The sequence below is a fragment of the Molothrus ater genome, chromosome 16, assembly GCF_012460135.2.
Source record: "Molothrus ater isolate BHLD 08-10-18 breed brown headed cowbird chromosome 16, BPBGC_Mater_1.1, whole genome shotgun sequence".
NCBI classification, from domain to species: Eukaryota; Metazoa; Chordata; class Aves; order Passeriformes; family Icteridae; genus Molothrus; species Molothrus ater.
In genome coordinates this window covers 15187594-15204551 of record NC_050493.2, presented here as the reverse complement: position 1 = coordinate 15204551, position 16958 = coordinate 15187594, and the positions used below count along the sequence as shown (strand labels likewise).

General features: G+C 53.3%; 1 protein-coding gene across 1 annotated transcript; it reads left to right on the top strand.

Moving 5' to 3' along the window:
- Window positions 1-5625: 5625 nt before the first annotated feature.
- Window positions 5626-16778, top strand: NAGPA (N-acetylglucosamine-1-phosphodiester alpha-N-acetylglucosaminidase). Its single transcript, XM_036392524.2, has 11 exons — window positions 5626-5789; window positions 6036-6521; window positions 9485-9624; window positions 10612-10720; window positions 10951-11079; window positions 11814-12022; window positions 12763-12810; window positions 13107-13235; window positions 14537-14668; window positions 14821-14881; window positions 15413-16778. Exons 1-11 carry the CDS (start codon window positions 5626-5628, stop codon window positions 15645-15647), a joined length of 1842 nt encoding a protein of 613 aa, XP_036248417.1. The 3' UTR covers window positions 15648-16778.
- The last annotated feature ends 180 nt before the right edge of the window (window positions 16779-16958 follow it).

Below are 16958 nucleotides of genomic sequence, written 5' to 3'. Positions count from 1 at the left end.
CAAACATGTTGGTGACCAGAGACAGGACTGGCTGGAGCTGTGTCAGGGCAGGTTTAGGTTGGAGATCAGGAAAGGTTCTTCCCCCAGAGGGTGCTGGGCACTGCCCAGGCTCCCCAGGGAATGGGCACAGCCCCGAGGCTGCCAGAGCTCCAGGAGCCTTTGGACAGCGCTGCCAGGGATGCCCAGGGTGGGATTGTTGGGGGGTCTGTGCAGGGCCAGGAGCTGGGCTGGATGATCCCTGTGAGACTCTTCCCAACCAGGAAATGTCACAATTCCAGGATTCCCTCTGCAGACCTTGTGGCTCCCCATCTGAATGGTATCCCACTGTCCCAGTGCTTCTTTCCCCCTTTGACAAAGGCAGATGTCAGATGTTGCATTTCCAGTGTAACTCTCCATATTGCCAAACAGCAAGTAGGCAGTAACAATGAAACCACTGTTCCCTTTTAAAACATATAACTAATTACAAGTGTGGGCAGACTGGTTCCACAACAAAATAAAGCCTGCAATGTTTGTTCAAAGATTCTGCTTGGAATGCATATTTTTCTACTGACAAAACATGGAATTACAGAATCTTCTGAGTGGGAAGGGACCCAAAGGAATCATCCAGCCCAGCTCCTGGCCCTGCACAGACACCCCAACAATCCCACCCTGAGCATCCCTGGCAGCGCTGTCCAAACACTCCTGGAGCTCTGGCAGCCTCGGGGCTGTGCCCATTCCCTGGGGAGCCAAGGTTTCCTCAAGAAAAGCCCCACACCCCCTCCTGCTGTTACACACATCCATTCCATCCTGTAGGAGGGCTGATCTTGCGGGAATCCCTCCTTTCAGTCCCTCCTATCTCACCTGACAGCTCCTTGCTTGTACCATTTTAATGCAAAATGCAAATTGCTTTTCTGTTTACTTCCTTGAGTCAAGTGCAAATATCCCGGCTGCAATGGAATGAGGGACTGATGGATTCTTGCAGGCTATCAGGTATAACACTCTGACTCCATACAGCTGTATTTTCTGGCAGGTGACCAAAATACTTAAAATTACAAGTGTTTCAGCTTTAGGGATGCAGTGACTTTTGGTTTATGAAGGTAGAGTTGCAATAAAAGTCCTCTTGACTTATGTCATCTTCAGAGTACTTAGCTGGAGAAAGATAAATAAGGTGCAGTCATCACTTCTGGCTGAGACTCTGAGAACAGGGATACACTTGAGAGAAATGTATTTTCAGAGACTACTGATCTCTGCCTGGAGAATTTTTCATGTGTGTTGAATAGCAGTTCTCTTTTACAAAAGCCTTTTCCTGTCTCTTTTTCCTGACCATTTCAGAAAGTTTGGAAATGCTGTTTGCACTTACCCTAGAAATAGTCTGTTTAAGCTCCATGCACAGTCCCCCTGCCTCAATGGACTGCTGTGAGTGCAATAAACAGAGACAGAGCAGCCAAAATCCCTCTCACAAATGGATCTTCTCTCATCCCAGAAATCTCCAATTCAAATGTCTCAAGCAAATCTCATGACAGCCTGCTGCTACTCTGGTTACTCATATAGCAGCCACATGATCTATGAAGTTGCAACCTTTTAAAACCCACTTTTAAAAAAATTTTTATTTATTTATTTGCACTGAAAAGATAACATGGACTATCCCAGTAACAAGTATTTGCGCCAATCACACCTGCACTGTGGGGCACAATCCTCACAAGCTCACCCCGACTCCAAAGGGCTGCGAGCACTGGCACTGTGCTATATCATGAGGGATAAATTATGGCCATTTTTAACAGCAAGGCAATTTGCTTCTTGTGTTTGTTCTCTTTTTGCTCCATTTCTAAAGCACAACCCCCACCACAGTGGAGATGAAAGGAGCTGGCTGCAGAACAGCCTCAATTTGGAAGCTGTTCCAGGTGGTCTGAGGTGCCACTGCAGGTGTCCCAGCACTGAGCCCACAGCCAGCTCTGGTGCTGCTGGGACAGCCCTGGGCTTTGCCTTGGAGATGAAAAACCTCAGGGGTTTGAAGGGAGGACTAGCCCTAATGTTCCTTTAGGGACAGTCCCCATGCTCTAAAATACTAAATTAATGTTATTGTTTAGCACCTGCACCTGCTTTACCTCATCTAATGTCAGCTGTTTCCCATAAACTTTTCACCAAGCCTTCCAACCTTCCTGTCAACAGGGAAAATGGCACAGGATCACAGAATCAATGAAGAGTTTGGATTGCAAAGGACCTTAAAGATCATCTCATTCCAACCCACTACATGAAAAGCCACTTTTAGTACTCTTTTTTCCTCAAACACTCCAAACTCTGCGCCATTCTTGCAGTTGCTGCCTTTTAACCTCACCAGCTGTTTTTTATCTGCTTTATTCATTTTCTCCTCACCCAAAAAATCCCTAAGGAAGGAGTGAAGGTAAAAGAAGTGACCTAGGAAATTTTTACATAACTTCCCAAAGACAGTTTCCCCTGAATGGTTTGTATTGGCTTTGACAGCTTTTCACACAGGTACAGGTTTTGGTTATAGAATTACATTTTTTATTCCTCCCAGGGCATAGAAGAGGAAGAAGGGAGATAATTAGGAAAAGCAAAGCCAGTATGGTTACCAGCTATAGGAAAATTCAAATTAGTAAGTTTTTTCACAACACAAAATTTTCAGATTGCAGGAAAATAATAAAATACTTCCTAATTGTGGTCATGCCCACATTTTCCAAGCTGGACTGAACTTCAGGCTCAAGACAGAAGAATATCTGCCTTATATTCCAATGTATAATTGGAATTAGTATTAGCTCTAGACATCAGCATGCACATTCCTCTCATGATATTCACTCTGATTACAGAAAAAAACACCCACTGCTGACCTCCACTGAGTGGACAAAGCAGAGATATTCTGACTTAGAGCCTGACTTAGATTTCAGTTAGGGCTGGGGTTGTGTCTTCATACCAAAGCTCAATGTGGTCACAAGGTGTTTTCTCAGCCTCTGCACACACGTGTACTTTAGACCCTGCATTTTGGGACATGACTGTGGTTGTGACACGACCTGGAATGGAGACTGGTTATCTTTAACAGCAGGTGGTTATCTCAATTTGTGGGGAAATCATGTGTCACTGCAAAACAAACACTGGAATTCTGGCAATGCCACCCTTTCCTCCGAGCAATTCTGGAAAAACAAGTCCCTTGTACTCCACTTTAATATTAATTAGGTGGAAGGAGCTGTTTTAGAGAGGAAAGTAAACTGAAAAGCAAATGCACTATTTGGAAAGTAGAGACTTCCTTTTTCAAGTACTGCTTTGTTTTTCATTCCAATTTGGAACAGGTTTCTGTTCCCTGTGGACTTCCAAAGGTGGCTTTTGGCTCATGGATTCTACACTGCATGTTGTGATTCCAGGCTCTCTTGTAAGCCTTGTAATCTTTTCTCTTCTTGTAATCTTTTCTCATGGAAAGGACTGGGTGAGTTTGGGAAGTGGGTGGAAGCCTCCCACTGGAACCCTTAGTTCATGAGGGTCTCTGTGAAAAGTGAAGCTGTTTGAGCAAAAGACCAAGCACAAACTTGCAGCTCTACTCATGCTTAATGTAGAGCTGAGTTCAGACCATGAAAACCACCTTTAGGCCACCGTGGAGTTCCACTGGACAGCTTGTTTCCAGTTGGAAACACAAGCAGGACACCTGCAGTTCTCCATGGCTGAATAAAACTGGAGGCATAATAACCCATTAGCTAAGATCATTGAATGCACTGGCTTGCCCTAAGGGAGTTTTCTGGTTAATTTGTGACACAAAACTCCATTTTTTCACCTGCAAAACACCTGAGACAGCAGCACATTTATTATCTGAACCAGATGTGCTAATCCTGGGAAAGGTGAGGCATAACCCACTGGCCATGGAAGCCCTGGGCTCTCCTGCAGCAGTACAGCCCCAGGGCACAGGGGTGGTTCCTTGTCACTGTCATCTTTTTGGAAAAATCCCTTCACCAGGATTTCTTCTCCTGGGAAGCTGAGAAGCCTCAGAGAGGAATGAAAACAATAATTATCTGATTGTTTCTCCTGTGTTTTGCTCCTTTGGAATGTGGTCTGGAGATTGTTTACCAACTGCTCATTGTTTGATTGGTGTCATGTGAATTGTTTTAACTTAATGACCAATCACAGCCAGCTGTGTTGAGGCTCTGGAGAGTCATGAGTTTTTCATCATCATTCTTGTTAAGCCTTCTGTTTGTATCCTTTAGTATAGGTTTTAGTATAGCATTCTTTAATATAATATAAGTACATAAAATAATAAATTAGCCTTCTAAGAGCATGAAGTCAGATTCTCAATTCCTCCTTCATCCTGGGGACCCAGCAAATACCACAGTTCTTGTCCTTGTCCCACCTCATTTATGGAATCAAGGCCTGAAGAGAGCTGGGGAGGGACGTGGGCAATGTGATAAGCCAAGGGGAATGCTGTGTGTCCAAGAGCCCCCATTCCCCCCAGGAGGGAATGTGGCCTGTGGAGAACCTGCTGCATGTCTGGGGTGGGCAAAGGCACTGCTGCAAGTGAACCACAGGCTGAGAGTGGAGGAATTTGTCTTCTTGAATACCTCAGTCCTTGAATGCCTTAGTGAAGAGTTTTGCTACTATGGGCAAACATGGACATAATTACTACTCACTGAGTAAACCAAGCTGCTGCCTGCCCTCTCTCTGAGCAGGCTGAGTGTTACTATCACCCCATTAAATTCCACTCCAGCAGTAGAAACACTGATAAAAAATGTGGTGATAGGACAAGAGGAATGGCTTTACACTGCCAGAGGGCAGGGCTGGATGGGATATTGGGAATTAGGAATTGTTCCCTGGCAGGGTGGGCAGGCCCTGGCACAGGGTGCCCAGAGCAGCTGGGGCTGCCCCTGGATCCCTGGCAGTGCCCAAGGCCAGGCTGGGCAGGGCTTGGAGCAGCCTGGGACAGTGGAAGGTCCCTGCCATGGCAGGGGTGGGATGGGCTGGGCTTTAAGGTCCCTTCTAACACAAAACATTCCATGATTCTGTAAGTTAGATTCACTGAAGTTAGATTCACGATAACCCAGAGCTGCTTCAATGTACCATCATTCCCTCAGTGTAGCTATTTTTCCCTTCTGGAAAACAGAGTCTCAGTCCTCCAAGAGGGGTGATGGATCTGCAGAGGCTGGAAGGGCCGTAGGTGCTGTGGAGAGAGAGCCCGGGGTACCTGCTCGTGTTCCTGTGGGAGCTGTCCCGGTTCCCGCCCGTGTCCCTGTGGGAGCTGTCCCGGCCCGTGTCCCTGGGGGAGCTGTCCCGGTCCCAGTTCCTGGCTCGTGTCCCTGTGGGAGCCGTCCCGGTTCCCGCCCTGTGGGAGCTGTCCCAGCCCCGGCCCGTGTCCCTGCGGGAGCTGTCCCGGTTCCCGCCCGTGTCCCTGCGGGAGCTGTCCCAGCCCCGGCCCGTGTCCCTGCAGGAGCTGTCCCGGTTCTCGCCCGTGTCCCTGGGGGAGCTGTCCCGGTTCCCGCCCGTGTCCCTGCGGGAGCTGTCCCAGCCCCGGCCCGTGTCCCTGCGGGAGCTGTCCCGGTTCTCGCCCGTGTCCCTGGGGGAGCTGTCCCGCTCCCGGCCCCGCTCCGACGCCCGCCCGGCCCCGGCAGGCGCTAGGGGGCGGTGCCGCCGCCCGCGCTCCGAGCGCCCGCCAAGATGGCGGCGTGTGGGCCAGCGGGGGCCGCGGCTGGCGGTCCCGGCCGGGCGGGGGTCGGGGTGGGCCCGGCCCCGGGACGGGGATCGGGGCGAGCGGGGGTCGGGACGGTCCTGGTGGCCGCGTTGGCGGTGCTCGGCTCGCTGCAGGTGACCCGCGGCGCCGGGTGAGTGTCTGGGCACCGTCTGTCCCGGGGCGCGGCTGTGCCCGGCTCCGGCAGCCCCCGGTGCCCTGAGGTCGGGCCGGTGGAGCGGGTGCCAGGCGGGACGGCCGCCCTTGAACCGCGGCGGGTCTCAGCGGGGACGCGGGAGAAGCGGGCCTGGGTGTCAGCGAGGCCGTGCCCACCCCGAGCTGCGCCGCTCTCACCACCCTGCCTGTGCGGCCTTGGGGCAACCGGGTGTTGTCGTTGCAGGAGCGGCCCCGGCGAGCCCTCGCTGCAGCCGTACCCGCCCGGGCAGCACGGCCCTCGGCACGGCCACCGGCACGTCAGGGACTGCCAGCCCGTCAAGTACGGAAACGTCACCCACGAAGCGTGGCCCGGCGACAACAGCACGGCCGGGCCGGTGGCTGTCACCAGGACGTTTGTCTCGTACATCCACCCGGAGGGCAGCGACCGCAAGGTGATCTACGGGCACTTCACCTTCGTGAGGAACCCCCTGAGCACCTTCTCCGTGCTGGAGCCGGGCGGCGCCGGCGGCTGCGGGGCTCAGCGCAGAGCCCCCGTGGAGGAGACTGCAAAGCTCAGGAAGTGTCTGGTGGCCCAGAACGGCGGCTACTTTGACATGGAAACTGGAGAGTGCCTTGGGAATGTTGTGAGCGATGGGAGGCTGGTGAGAGACTCGGGAGGCCTACAAAACGCTCAGTTTGGCATCCGGAAAGATGGCACCATGGTGTTCGGGTAAGAGCTGGGAGGTGTTCAGAGAATGCTCTCTAGCCTGAGGACTTTCAGGCATCACTGGGCAGGAAGCTCATCCCAGCACTGCCTCCTTGGCCTCCCCAGTTAGAGCAGAAGCTCACTTGGAATGCTGAAGCTAGGGATGTTCTAGCTGTACCTGGTGGAGCTAGATACCTCTGTGGCCCTTGGCTCATGTCCTAGGCTGAAGAGAAGCTCAGTAAGTGCTGATCTCCAGCTGCTTGGGTTCCAGTGTCTCCTCTCCCAGCTTGCAGTGGGGACACTGGGTGGGGTAGAAGGGGAGAGAGCTCTGTGTTCCTGCAGAGGAGACACAGAGTGCAGTGTGTGTGCTCTGGCTGCAGTACAGAAAGGCTGGGTTTGGAAGGGACCTCAGGAGGTGCCTCATCCAGCACCCTGCTCAGCACAGGTTGGATGGAGTGGGCTGCTCAGGGCCATGTCTGGTTGGATTTTGAACATCTCCAAGGATGGAGATTCCACATCCTCTCTGGGCAAACCTGTGATGGACCATATTAACAGTTTTTTGGAACACTTTAAGGGTGGTGACTCCACCACTGCCCTGGGCAGCTGTGCCAGTGCCTGACCACCCTTTCCATGAAGGAATTTTCCCCATGTTCAACCTGACCCTCCCCTGGCACAGCTTGGGGCCGTGTCCCTTTGTCCTGTCCCTGTTCCCTGGAGCACAGCCCGACCCCCCTGGCTGTCCCCTCCTGTCAGGAGTTGTGCAGAGCCACAAGGTCCCCCCTGAGCCTCCTTTTCTGCAGACTGAGCCCCTTTCCAGCTCCCTCATCTGCTCCTGGTGCTCCAGCCCTTTCCCAGCTCTGTTCCCTCCCCTGGACACCCTCCAGCCCCTCCATGTCCTTCCTGTCATGAGGGGCCCAGGACTGGAGGTGCCCAGCAGTGCCAGCACAGGGCATGGTCACTGCCCTGGCCCAGCTGCCCACACTGTGGCTGGTCCAGGCCAGGCATCACTGGCCCTTCTTGCCCACCTGGGCATGTGACCCTCCCCAAGCAGATGGAGACAGAAGTTCTAACCACCCTCTGATGAGGAATATTTGACTGAGAGACTGTACTGCTCTCCTGGAGTGCAGGGCTTCCAGGAGCTGCCCTTCCCCAGCAGCAGGAGGATCCTGAAAGTCCCAGAAGGGTTCCCAGGACCCTTCTGCTGGGTTTAGAAGATGCAGCAGCAGCCTGGAATTTGCATCCTCCACCCTTCTGGTAGCTCAGTCCCAGACCTCAGGAAGGATCCTTGCAAAGCCACACTGAGTGTGCCAAGCCAGGGCTTTACCCTGCAGCCATTCTGGCAGCCCTGAGCACCATGGCCTTGATTTATGTGTGAGAGGGGCTGGGTGGGTCAGTGACATGTCCCTTCAGCGAGGGGGCTTCTCAACTCAACAGCAATTTCAGGGTCACTCTTGAGTCCTTAAGCTCAGCTCTGCCCTGCTGCTCCCCAGCTCTGGCTGGATGTCCCTGTTAAATGGAGCTATCGTGGTCTTTGGTGGCTTTGTGCCTTCCAAACCATGATCAGAAAAATAGCTTGGGTGTAAGTAATTTTGGCTGTCGGGACAGTGGGGAAAGTCGTTCACACCTTCACTCTCACCCTGCATCTCGGCCAGCAGGACAGCCCAGGGCACTGACCCCACCCTGCAAAGCTGCTGCTGCTGCTCCCTGGGCTGACTGGGTGAATCCAGGCTTTGGAAGCTGCCAGTCCCTGCCCAAACTGTTTTGTAGTTTGATCTACTTTCAGCCATGTTCATGTTGTCTTGTTCCTTTCCCATGGGAAAAGGGAACTTGTTTGGCATGTTTTCCATTCAGGTGTTTGCAATTACACTTTTCTACAAAGCACAAAGCTTTGTTTGCCTGCAGCCATGGGTACCAAACAAAAGTCGAGCATCCAGCTCCCACAAGACATCACAAAAGTCACCTTTAAACCCAAAACTTCTGGCAGAGCACATCTGTGCAGCCCCTGCTCTCATCCCCTCAGCTGCAAACATCCCCCAGCCCAGGCTCCCCTGGGGCAGGTGTTTCCCATCACCCAGTTCAGGAGAGAGCAGTATCCCTAGGGGAGCACCCTGTGGTGACACAACACCTGAGCATGGAGGTGGCACTGAACTGTCCTTTTGCTGTCTGCAGGGGCAGGGGAACCTCCTTCCCAGATGGAAGGAGCAGGTGCCATCCAGTGCAGCTGCAGGCAGGCTGGATGCTGTAGCTCCAAATGTTCTCCAAAGCTGTTTGATGTCACATTTTTGGAGAATAGAAGCTGACAGGCAGCAAGATGTTACAGCTGCTGCCACAGATCCCTGAGTATTTGGCAGTGGCTCTGTGATGCTGCTGAGTCAGGGATGGATGAAATGACTCCATGGTTCAGAAGGCAAAAAAGAGAGATTTTATTAAGAGGTAGTGTCCTTTTATAACCAAGATCACTAAGGTGAAACCCAATTGGTCTCAAAGTGAAAACCTTCCACACTATTGGGGAGCTATGAATAGCACACTCTGAAGGTACATATCTACAAACAACATGAACAGAAAGAGAGAGAATAATTGTTTTCATTCTTCCTCTCTAAGTTTGCCAGGCCTGAAGCCTGGGAGAATTCTCTTTGACTGAACTGAGAATCTCCACAGCTCTGTCCTTGTGTTCTGCCAGATGCTTTCTGCTCATTACCCTGGCTCAGATCCACTGGCCACACTGCTGCCATGCTGGCCCCATTGTTTGAGGCACAGTGGCCTGGGACCATGGTTAACTGTGGGTCTGTGCACAAGAGCAGAGGGCAGGGGCTGCTCTGGCTGCTCAAGTGCTGTTTCACACTGCTTGGCCCCTGGTTTAGGATGGGACTGTCCTTCATTCTGCCTTTTCCTGCCCTCCTCCCTGCTTCAGGAGCCTGCTGGCAGCAGGAGAGGCTTTACCATGATGTGCAGTGCCTGTGGGTAACCCTGGTGCCCTCTGTTCCCAGCTACCTGTCTGAGGAGGATGTCCTGGATCAGTCCAACCCCTTTGTGCAGCTGGTGAGCGGCGTGGTTTGGCTGCTGAGGGATGGAGAGCTGTACATCAACCAGAGCAGGGCAGCTGAGTGTGGGGACACCCAGAGAACAGGTAAATTCTGTGGGCCTGGCTGCAGCCTGCCCAGGGGCTCTCTGTCCCTGGCACTCTGGGGACAAGGGCACTTAACAGGTATTGTGTTTGGGCTGCCCCAGATGAAGGGAGGAATGATGAATCTGACTGCATGTTCTCAGAAGGCTAATTTATTATTTCATGATAATATATTATATTAAAGAATGCTGTACTAAACTATACTAAAGAATACAGAAAGGATACTTGCAGAAGGCTAAAAAGATAATAATGAAAACTCCTGACTCTTTCCAGAGTCCTGACACAGCTTGGCCCTGATTGGCCAAAGAGTGAAAACAACTCACAGCAGAAACCAATGAAACAATCACCTGTGGTAAACAATCTCCAAACACATTCCACATGAGCACAACACAGGAGAAGCAAATGACATAAGAATTGTTTCTCTTTTCTCTGAGGCTTCTCAGCTTCCCAGGAGAAAAATCCTGGGAGAAGGGATTTTACAGAAAATGTGAACACCACAAAGAGGTCCAACTTTCATAGAATCATGGGATAGTTTGGGTTGGAAGGACCTTAAAGACCATCTTACTCCACACCCCTGCTGTGGGCAGGGACCTTCCACTGTCCCAGGTCACTCCAAGCCCCATCCAGCCTGGCCTTGGACACTTCCAGGGATCCAGGAGCAGCCCCAGCTGCTCTGGGCACCCTGTGCCAGGGCCTGCCCACCCTCCCAGCCAAGAATTCCAATATCCTGTCTAACAAGAAACTCAAAGCAGGTGCCTCTTACAGGAATATGAAGCCAAGGGATTGTGAATCCCCTGCTTTGTCCCTGTGACAGACAAAAACTTAATCAAGAGCATTTTTGTAGGGCTTGGATGAATGAGAGGAGGCTGGGCTGTGCTCTCCTGTGCTTCAGTTCAGATGAGGCCCTTGCTGGGAGCTCTTTGCAGCCAGAAGTGTCTGAGCAGCCCGTTGTGTGCCCCAGCTGAGTGTGAATTGTTCCCTGTGCTGCAGGAACCTTTGACAGGTTCATCAATGTGATCTCAGCCAGGACTGCAGTGGGACACGACCGTCAGGGCCGGCTGGTCTTGGTTCATGTGGATGGACAGACAGAGTCCAGAGGGTAAGGGCTTGGTAAGGTCCTCAATTCCTGGGGCTGCAGGGGCTCTGCAGCTGTCAGGGACATGTTTTAAGGCAGAGACTTGCAGAGCTCAGGGGAACCAGAAAAGGCTCACAGAGCCCTCCTCAGGGTGCCTGGGATGGGAGAGCTTCCCCTTCCAGCACAGAGAGCAGCAGGCTCCTGATCTAACAGCTTCACTGAAGGCAAATCACCACCCAACCTCTGCTTTGCAGGGTCAGCCTGTGGGAAATGGCAGAGTTCCTGAAGCAGCAGGGAGTCATCAACGCTATCAACCTGGATGGTGGAGGCTCTGCCACGCTGGTCCTGAATGGGACCCTGGCCAACTACCCCTCTGAGCACTGGTAGGTGCTGCTGGCTCTGCCCAGGGCCCTGCAGCTCCTGTCAGCCTGGGAGGCCACAGCAAAGGCAGGAGAGAGCGGCTCTGGAATTTAAAGAGATTGAGTGACTCCATGTTTTTTCCACTTAGTCATCCAGGATTAAAGCTGAGCTGGTTCCAGACAGGCAGCAAAGCTGTGGCTGTGACTGAGTGGCTGATGTGGGAATTGGATAAGGCAGCAGCTCTTAGTCTGGGAGATTCAGAGCTGCACATCCAAGGGAATTAGCAGAGATCTGTCAGCAGCTTATTATTATGGAAGAGAAACACTGACTGGGAGACCCTGCCCTTCCTCATTGGAGGAAATCTAAAGAATATTTTTGTTTTAAATTCAACTTTTTAGTCAGTTCTGACTGTAAACATGAAGGGATTTAACATTCAGTTGCCATAACTACAGTGATGTAATGTATATCAAAGCAAATAACATTCAAGAAAATGTGTGCCAAAATGAGGGAATCTGGGACTGCTTTAAGGGGGACTGTGTTGCTTCTGTAATTCCATGTTTGAAATGATACCTATCAGATGGGATTTATAACTCAGTTAAAACGTTGACTCCAATGCAGTTTGATGTTCATATTTCCCCAGTATTAATGTTCATGTTTGGCAGTGTGGCTCAGGAGGAGATCTCTGGGTTATGTGACGGGTGTTGCTTGGGCCGGGCAGTGCAGGGCGAGCTCAGGCTGTCCCCTCTGCTGTCCCCAGCTCCTTTGACAGCATGTGGCGCTGTCCCCGGAGCATCTCCACCGTGGTGTGCGTGCACGAGCCGGGCTGTGACCCGCCCGACTGCAGCGGCCACGGGCTCTGCGTGGCCGGGCACTGCCGCTGCGACAGCCCCTTCTGGGCGGGACCCGCCTGTGACACCTTGGACTGCGGCCCTGCCAACTGCAGCCTGCGCGGCGTCTGCAGCGCCGGTGAGTCCCGTGCCGGTGGCACCGGGGGGCCCGGGGAGCAGCAGGGGGCAGGACCTGGCCGTGCATCCCTGGGGAATGGCCCGGGGGATTTTGGTGTGCCAGGCAGCAGCGGGGTGGGTGGGGCTGCTTCCCCTCTGCTCCAGCATCCGAGGCACAGACGGCCAGAACACGTTGCCTTTAGGAGCCAGCTCTGTGCCTCAGTTTCCTTTTCTGCCTCAGGGTTGTGCTCTGGGTTTTTTGTGAGGCTGCTGATGGGCAGGGCTGTGTTTTATGCTGTGTGACAGCAGCTGCTTCTGTCCTCTCCTCTTACTGTTCCTTCTTCACCTGCCTCTCCTATTTCATAATTTTTACAAGTGTGCAGTTGCTACTCTTCCATGAATCTGAGCCTAGGGATTGCTGGAATGTGTGTCCCCAGCTTCTGCCCCTCTGTGCCCATCCCTGTTACCCTGGTCCTGTCCTCCTGACTCCACTTTCATTCAAGTGTGCCCCAGTGGCTGGGCAGAGCTTGGTGGGTGCAGGTGTTGCCCCAGAGCTGGTCCCAGGGAATGCCATCAGGGATTCTGCTGCATGTGGCAGCTGGGGAGGGGGGCTGTGAACCCACCCTTTGTGTGAGTGCAGGGTTCCTCTTCTGGCAGGGGTAAGAGGGCACCTCAAGAGGCAGAGGCTCCTAATTTCAAGTCCTTGCTGCCTGTAATTGTGCTGTTGTTGTTGTCAGTAATGCCTGTTCCATGTTTGCATAGCTGGGTGCCTGTGTGACGCCGGCTGGACTGGCAGCAACTGCACTGAAGGTAAATCCTGACTGCTGCTCCCCTGCCTCTGCACAGCCACTTTCCAGCAGCTGCGTGCCCGAGGGGGGGAGCAGGGAAGGGAAAGGCCGCCCTGTGGGCTGGGCTGCTCGTTTCTGGCAGTGTGAGTTCAATGCAGCTGGAGCATCTACAGCTGGCTTGGTGGGAGACACTCGAGTCCTCGCTCCTTGTTCAGGGCACACACTCAGCTTATGGGAGCATCCCCCACAGGATGAGCTGTGGCTGTGTGCTGGCATTGCTCACCTCTGCCCTGGTGACATCTGTGTTTGTTCCTGCAGCGTGTGCTCCTGGCTCCTTCGGGCAGTCCTGCAGCCAGCAGTGCCGCTGCCAGCACGGCGGCTCCTGTGACCCCGTGCACGGCGCCTGTTCCTGCCCTGCCGGCTTCTACGGCACCAGCTGTGAGCATGGTAAGGATCACAGCGACCCCTGGGGCTGGGGACGGCGCTTTGTGTCACCTCTGAGCCGCCTCTTGGGGGCAGTTCTGCCAGGGAGCTCAGGCCTGAACATCACCAGCCGGCTCCCAGCTCTTCTGGGCCTGCCTGGCCTACCCAAATGGGCTAAAAAGGAGAGGAAGGAGTGTGGTGGTATTCACAAGGGTCCCAGCATGAGAGAAGAGATGAGGATCTGACTCCATGTTTCAGAAGGCTAATTTATTATTTTATGATATATAAAATAATATTATATTATATTAAAACTATACTAAAAGAATAGAAGAAAGGATTTCATCAGAAGGCTAGCAAGCAAAGGAAAGAATGGAATGATAAAATCTTGTGACTGACTGAGAGTCTGAGACAGCTGGACTGTGATTGGCCATTAATTAGAAACAACCACATGAGACCAATCACAGATACACCTGTTGCATTCCATAGCAGCAGATAACCATTGGTTACATTTTGTTCTTGAGGCCTTTCAGCTTCTCAGGAGAAAAAATCTTAAGGAAAGGATTTTTCATAATGTGTGTCTGTGACAGAAGGAGCAGAGAGGAAAGAGGAGTTTGCTTCCTCAATGGAAAATTGTGGGTTCCTGTTCAGTCTCAGCCCCAAAGAACTGCATTCTTTTCCCAGAGCCCCTGAGTGACCACAAAACATCCTCTGCTCCAGGGTGTTGCACCAGGCCCTGCTGAAGCCCAGGCTTCAGGTGCTGCAGGTCAGAGCCTGGGGAATGCTCCACAGGGCTGTCCAGCCATCCACCCTCACACTCCCTGGGCCAGTGCTGAGCGTTCTGCCTGGTGTAACCACTCCAGGTCCCCTGGATCTGAGTGAACAGTTGAATTACAGGGGGTGTGAACTTCCTGGCTGGCTGGTTCTGTCAGTGATGCTGTGTTCCTGGGAGCACTCAGCCAATCCCATCCCAGAGATGTTGCCCACAGCAGCTGTGGCTGCTCCATCCCTGGCAGTGTCCAAGGCGAGGTTGGATGGGTCTTGGAGCAACCTGGGATAGTGGAAGATGTCCCTGCTCATGGCAGGGGGTGGAGCAAGATGTGCTCTGAAATCCCTTTCAACTCAAATAACCATTCGATGATTCTGTGATCCCAGGTTTACACAAACTTCCCTCTGAAGCACACCAAGGAGCAGCCTTGAACTCCAGCATGGTGCTCCCAGGCTGCTGCGGGCTCAGCTGAGCTGAGGGAGCTGCAGCCTCAGCCTGGGCGCTCTCAGAGCAGGTGGAGCTGTGGCAATGACCAATCCCTTTGTGATCCCATCCCCAGAGTGTCCCCCGGGCTGGTTTGGGCCGAGCTGCCGGAGCCGCTGTGCATGTGACCACTCGTGTCCCTGTGACCCCGAGACGGGCAGCTGCAACATCAGCCACCACGGGGCACTGCAGGAGCACTTACACACAGGTATCCCTGCATGGGCTGGGGCTTGAGGAAAAGCTGGAAGAGCAGCTTTAGTGCATAATGGTGTTTGCTTAGTCACCAGCTCTGCTTAACCTTGCTCTTTTTTAGTGGAATTTTACACCCTGCCCCACCTTTCTTCTCTCTTTGTTTTCCAGCTGGACAGTGTTTGGCTTCCCTGGAAAAGGAGAAGAGCAAAGATAAGTTCTCTCTGTCAGAGTAAGTGTTTGGTGCTCACAGTGCATCTCAGAGGCTGCCACAGAGCATGGGGGGTGTTCAGCCTGGAGAAAAGGAGGCTCAGGGGGGACCTTGTGGCTCTGCACAGCTCCTGACAGGAGGGGACAGCCGGGGGGTCGGGCTCTGCTCCAGGGGACAGGGACAGGACAAGGGGAAATGGCCCCAAGCTGTGCCAGGAGAGGTTCAGATTGGATATTGGGGAAATTCCTTCACAGAAGGGTGGTCAGGCACTGGCACAGCTGCCCAGGGAGGTGGTGGAGTCCCCATCCCTGGAGGGATTTAGAAGCCATGTGGATGTGGCAATTGGGGACATGGGTCAGAGGTGGCCTTGGCAGTGCTGGGACAATGGTTGGACTCAGTGATCTTGGAGGGCTTTTCCAGCCATAATGGTTCTGTGGTTCTGTCCTGCCTGAGAGCAGGCCCACAAGCTTGGGAACACAGAGAAGGGAGGGCAGTCCTCTGCACACTTGGGCACACAGGTGAGCTGTTGCTGCTGTGATTTGTGTCCCACAGGAGCTCGTGGCTCTCCCTGAGCTCTGCCCTGGCCCTGCTGCTGGTGCTGAGTGCCCTGGGGAACGTGGGGCTGGTGCTGCAGGGGCGGCGGCAGCAGCAGCACCGGGACTATCACTACCTCCCCCTGAGGGACATCAACGGGGACACCCCTCACAGCCCCACCTCTGCTGCCTGGGAGCACGAGGACACTCAGGAGCCTGAGGACACTCAGGACCCAAACCAAGAGTTCCTTTAGAATCATGGATGGGATGAGGGATTTCACCCTGCATTGCCCCTCAGCACCGACTGGGACTGGGGCTGTTCCTACTGGGAGCCTCAGCTGCTGCCTGAGGAACCTCAGCCCAGGAACTGCCCTGTTGAGGCTGTGGTTTCCTTTCCTCTGCTGCCCCAGCAGCCAGGACTGCAGCATCAGGGGATGCAAGACATCCCTTGGGTGAGGGAGTTCCACAGCTGCAGCAGGAAAGGAGATGGGAGGCAAACAGGTGAGGGATGCAAGTCACAGCAGCTCTGGAAGATCCCTGCTCACCTGAGCAGTGCTTTTTAAGATGCTGGTTAAACTGCCTCTAGTACAAAGCTGGGCTGAAGGGTATTAGTCAGTGTCTGCCCTTCCTTGCTAAGCTCAGATTTTAATCAGAAAAGTGACCAAAAGTTTGTTCTAAAATGTTGAAGCAGGCGCAGCAGCCAGTGGCAGCAGAGCCCTCCTGTCCCGGCTGTGGTGGTGGCTCAGGGGTGACATGCAGGCTTGTGACAGTCCCTGCAGGGCTGGGGTGTTTTCTGACCAATCCTCAGGCCAGAGCAGCCCCAGAGGGTGATGAGTGCTGTGCTTTGGGGCAGCTCCAAAAAAGCCCTCCCAGGTCCCAGGTTCCAGTTGTGCATCTCTCCAGCTCCCAGGTGCCAAAGGCTCTGCCCAGCTCTGAGGGACCCTGGCACAGCCTGGAGCTGTCCCTGTGGGGAAGGGCACAGACAGGGACAGCCTGGCATGGCTGGCATGGCACAGACTGGGCTGCCCTGCCCCAGCTGGGCTCTCCTCAGAGGGACCAGCAAGGGCTCCAGTCCAGCCAGGATCCCGAGCTCCTCCTCTGGACATGTGGAACACATCCCTGCACAGTTCCTTTCAAACAGTGTTGGAATTTGCTTCCCTGGGAGGGAACCAGCCTTGGCCGAGCCCCTTGGATGCTGCAGAGGGGTGAGAGCCTGTCTGAGCCCCACACACCTTTATGCACTCACTCCCTTTTTACCTCTCCAAGTAAAGGATGTGTATTTTCTGTGCCAGTGTTGGCACCAAATCAGCCTGTAACCAAGAGACTCTATTTTTCTATGATTTACAGAAGTTTATTTGAAACTTGAATAAAGTCTTTTAGTGCTACCTGCCTGAAACTGAGAATTCCTGATGTGCAGCTGCAGAAGGAGCTGATCCTTTCCCAGTTAACCTCAGCCCCCCAGTGGAACCCAGGGGCTCTTTTATGTTTAATAACACCCACACTGCAGGATGTGCTGTTCCAGCCCACTCTGTGCTAGGAAATTAAACAAAAGATGCTGGTTCTGT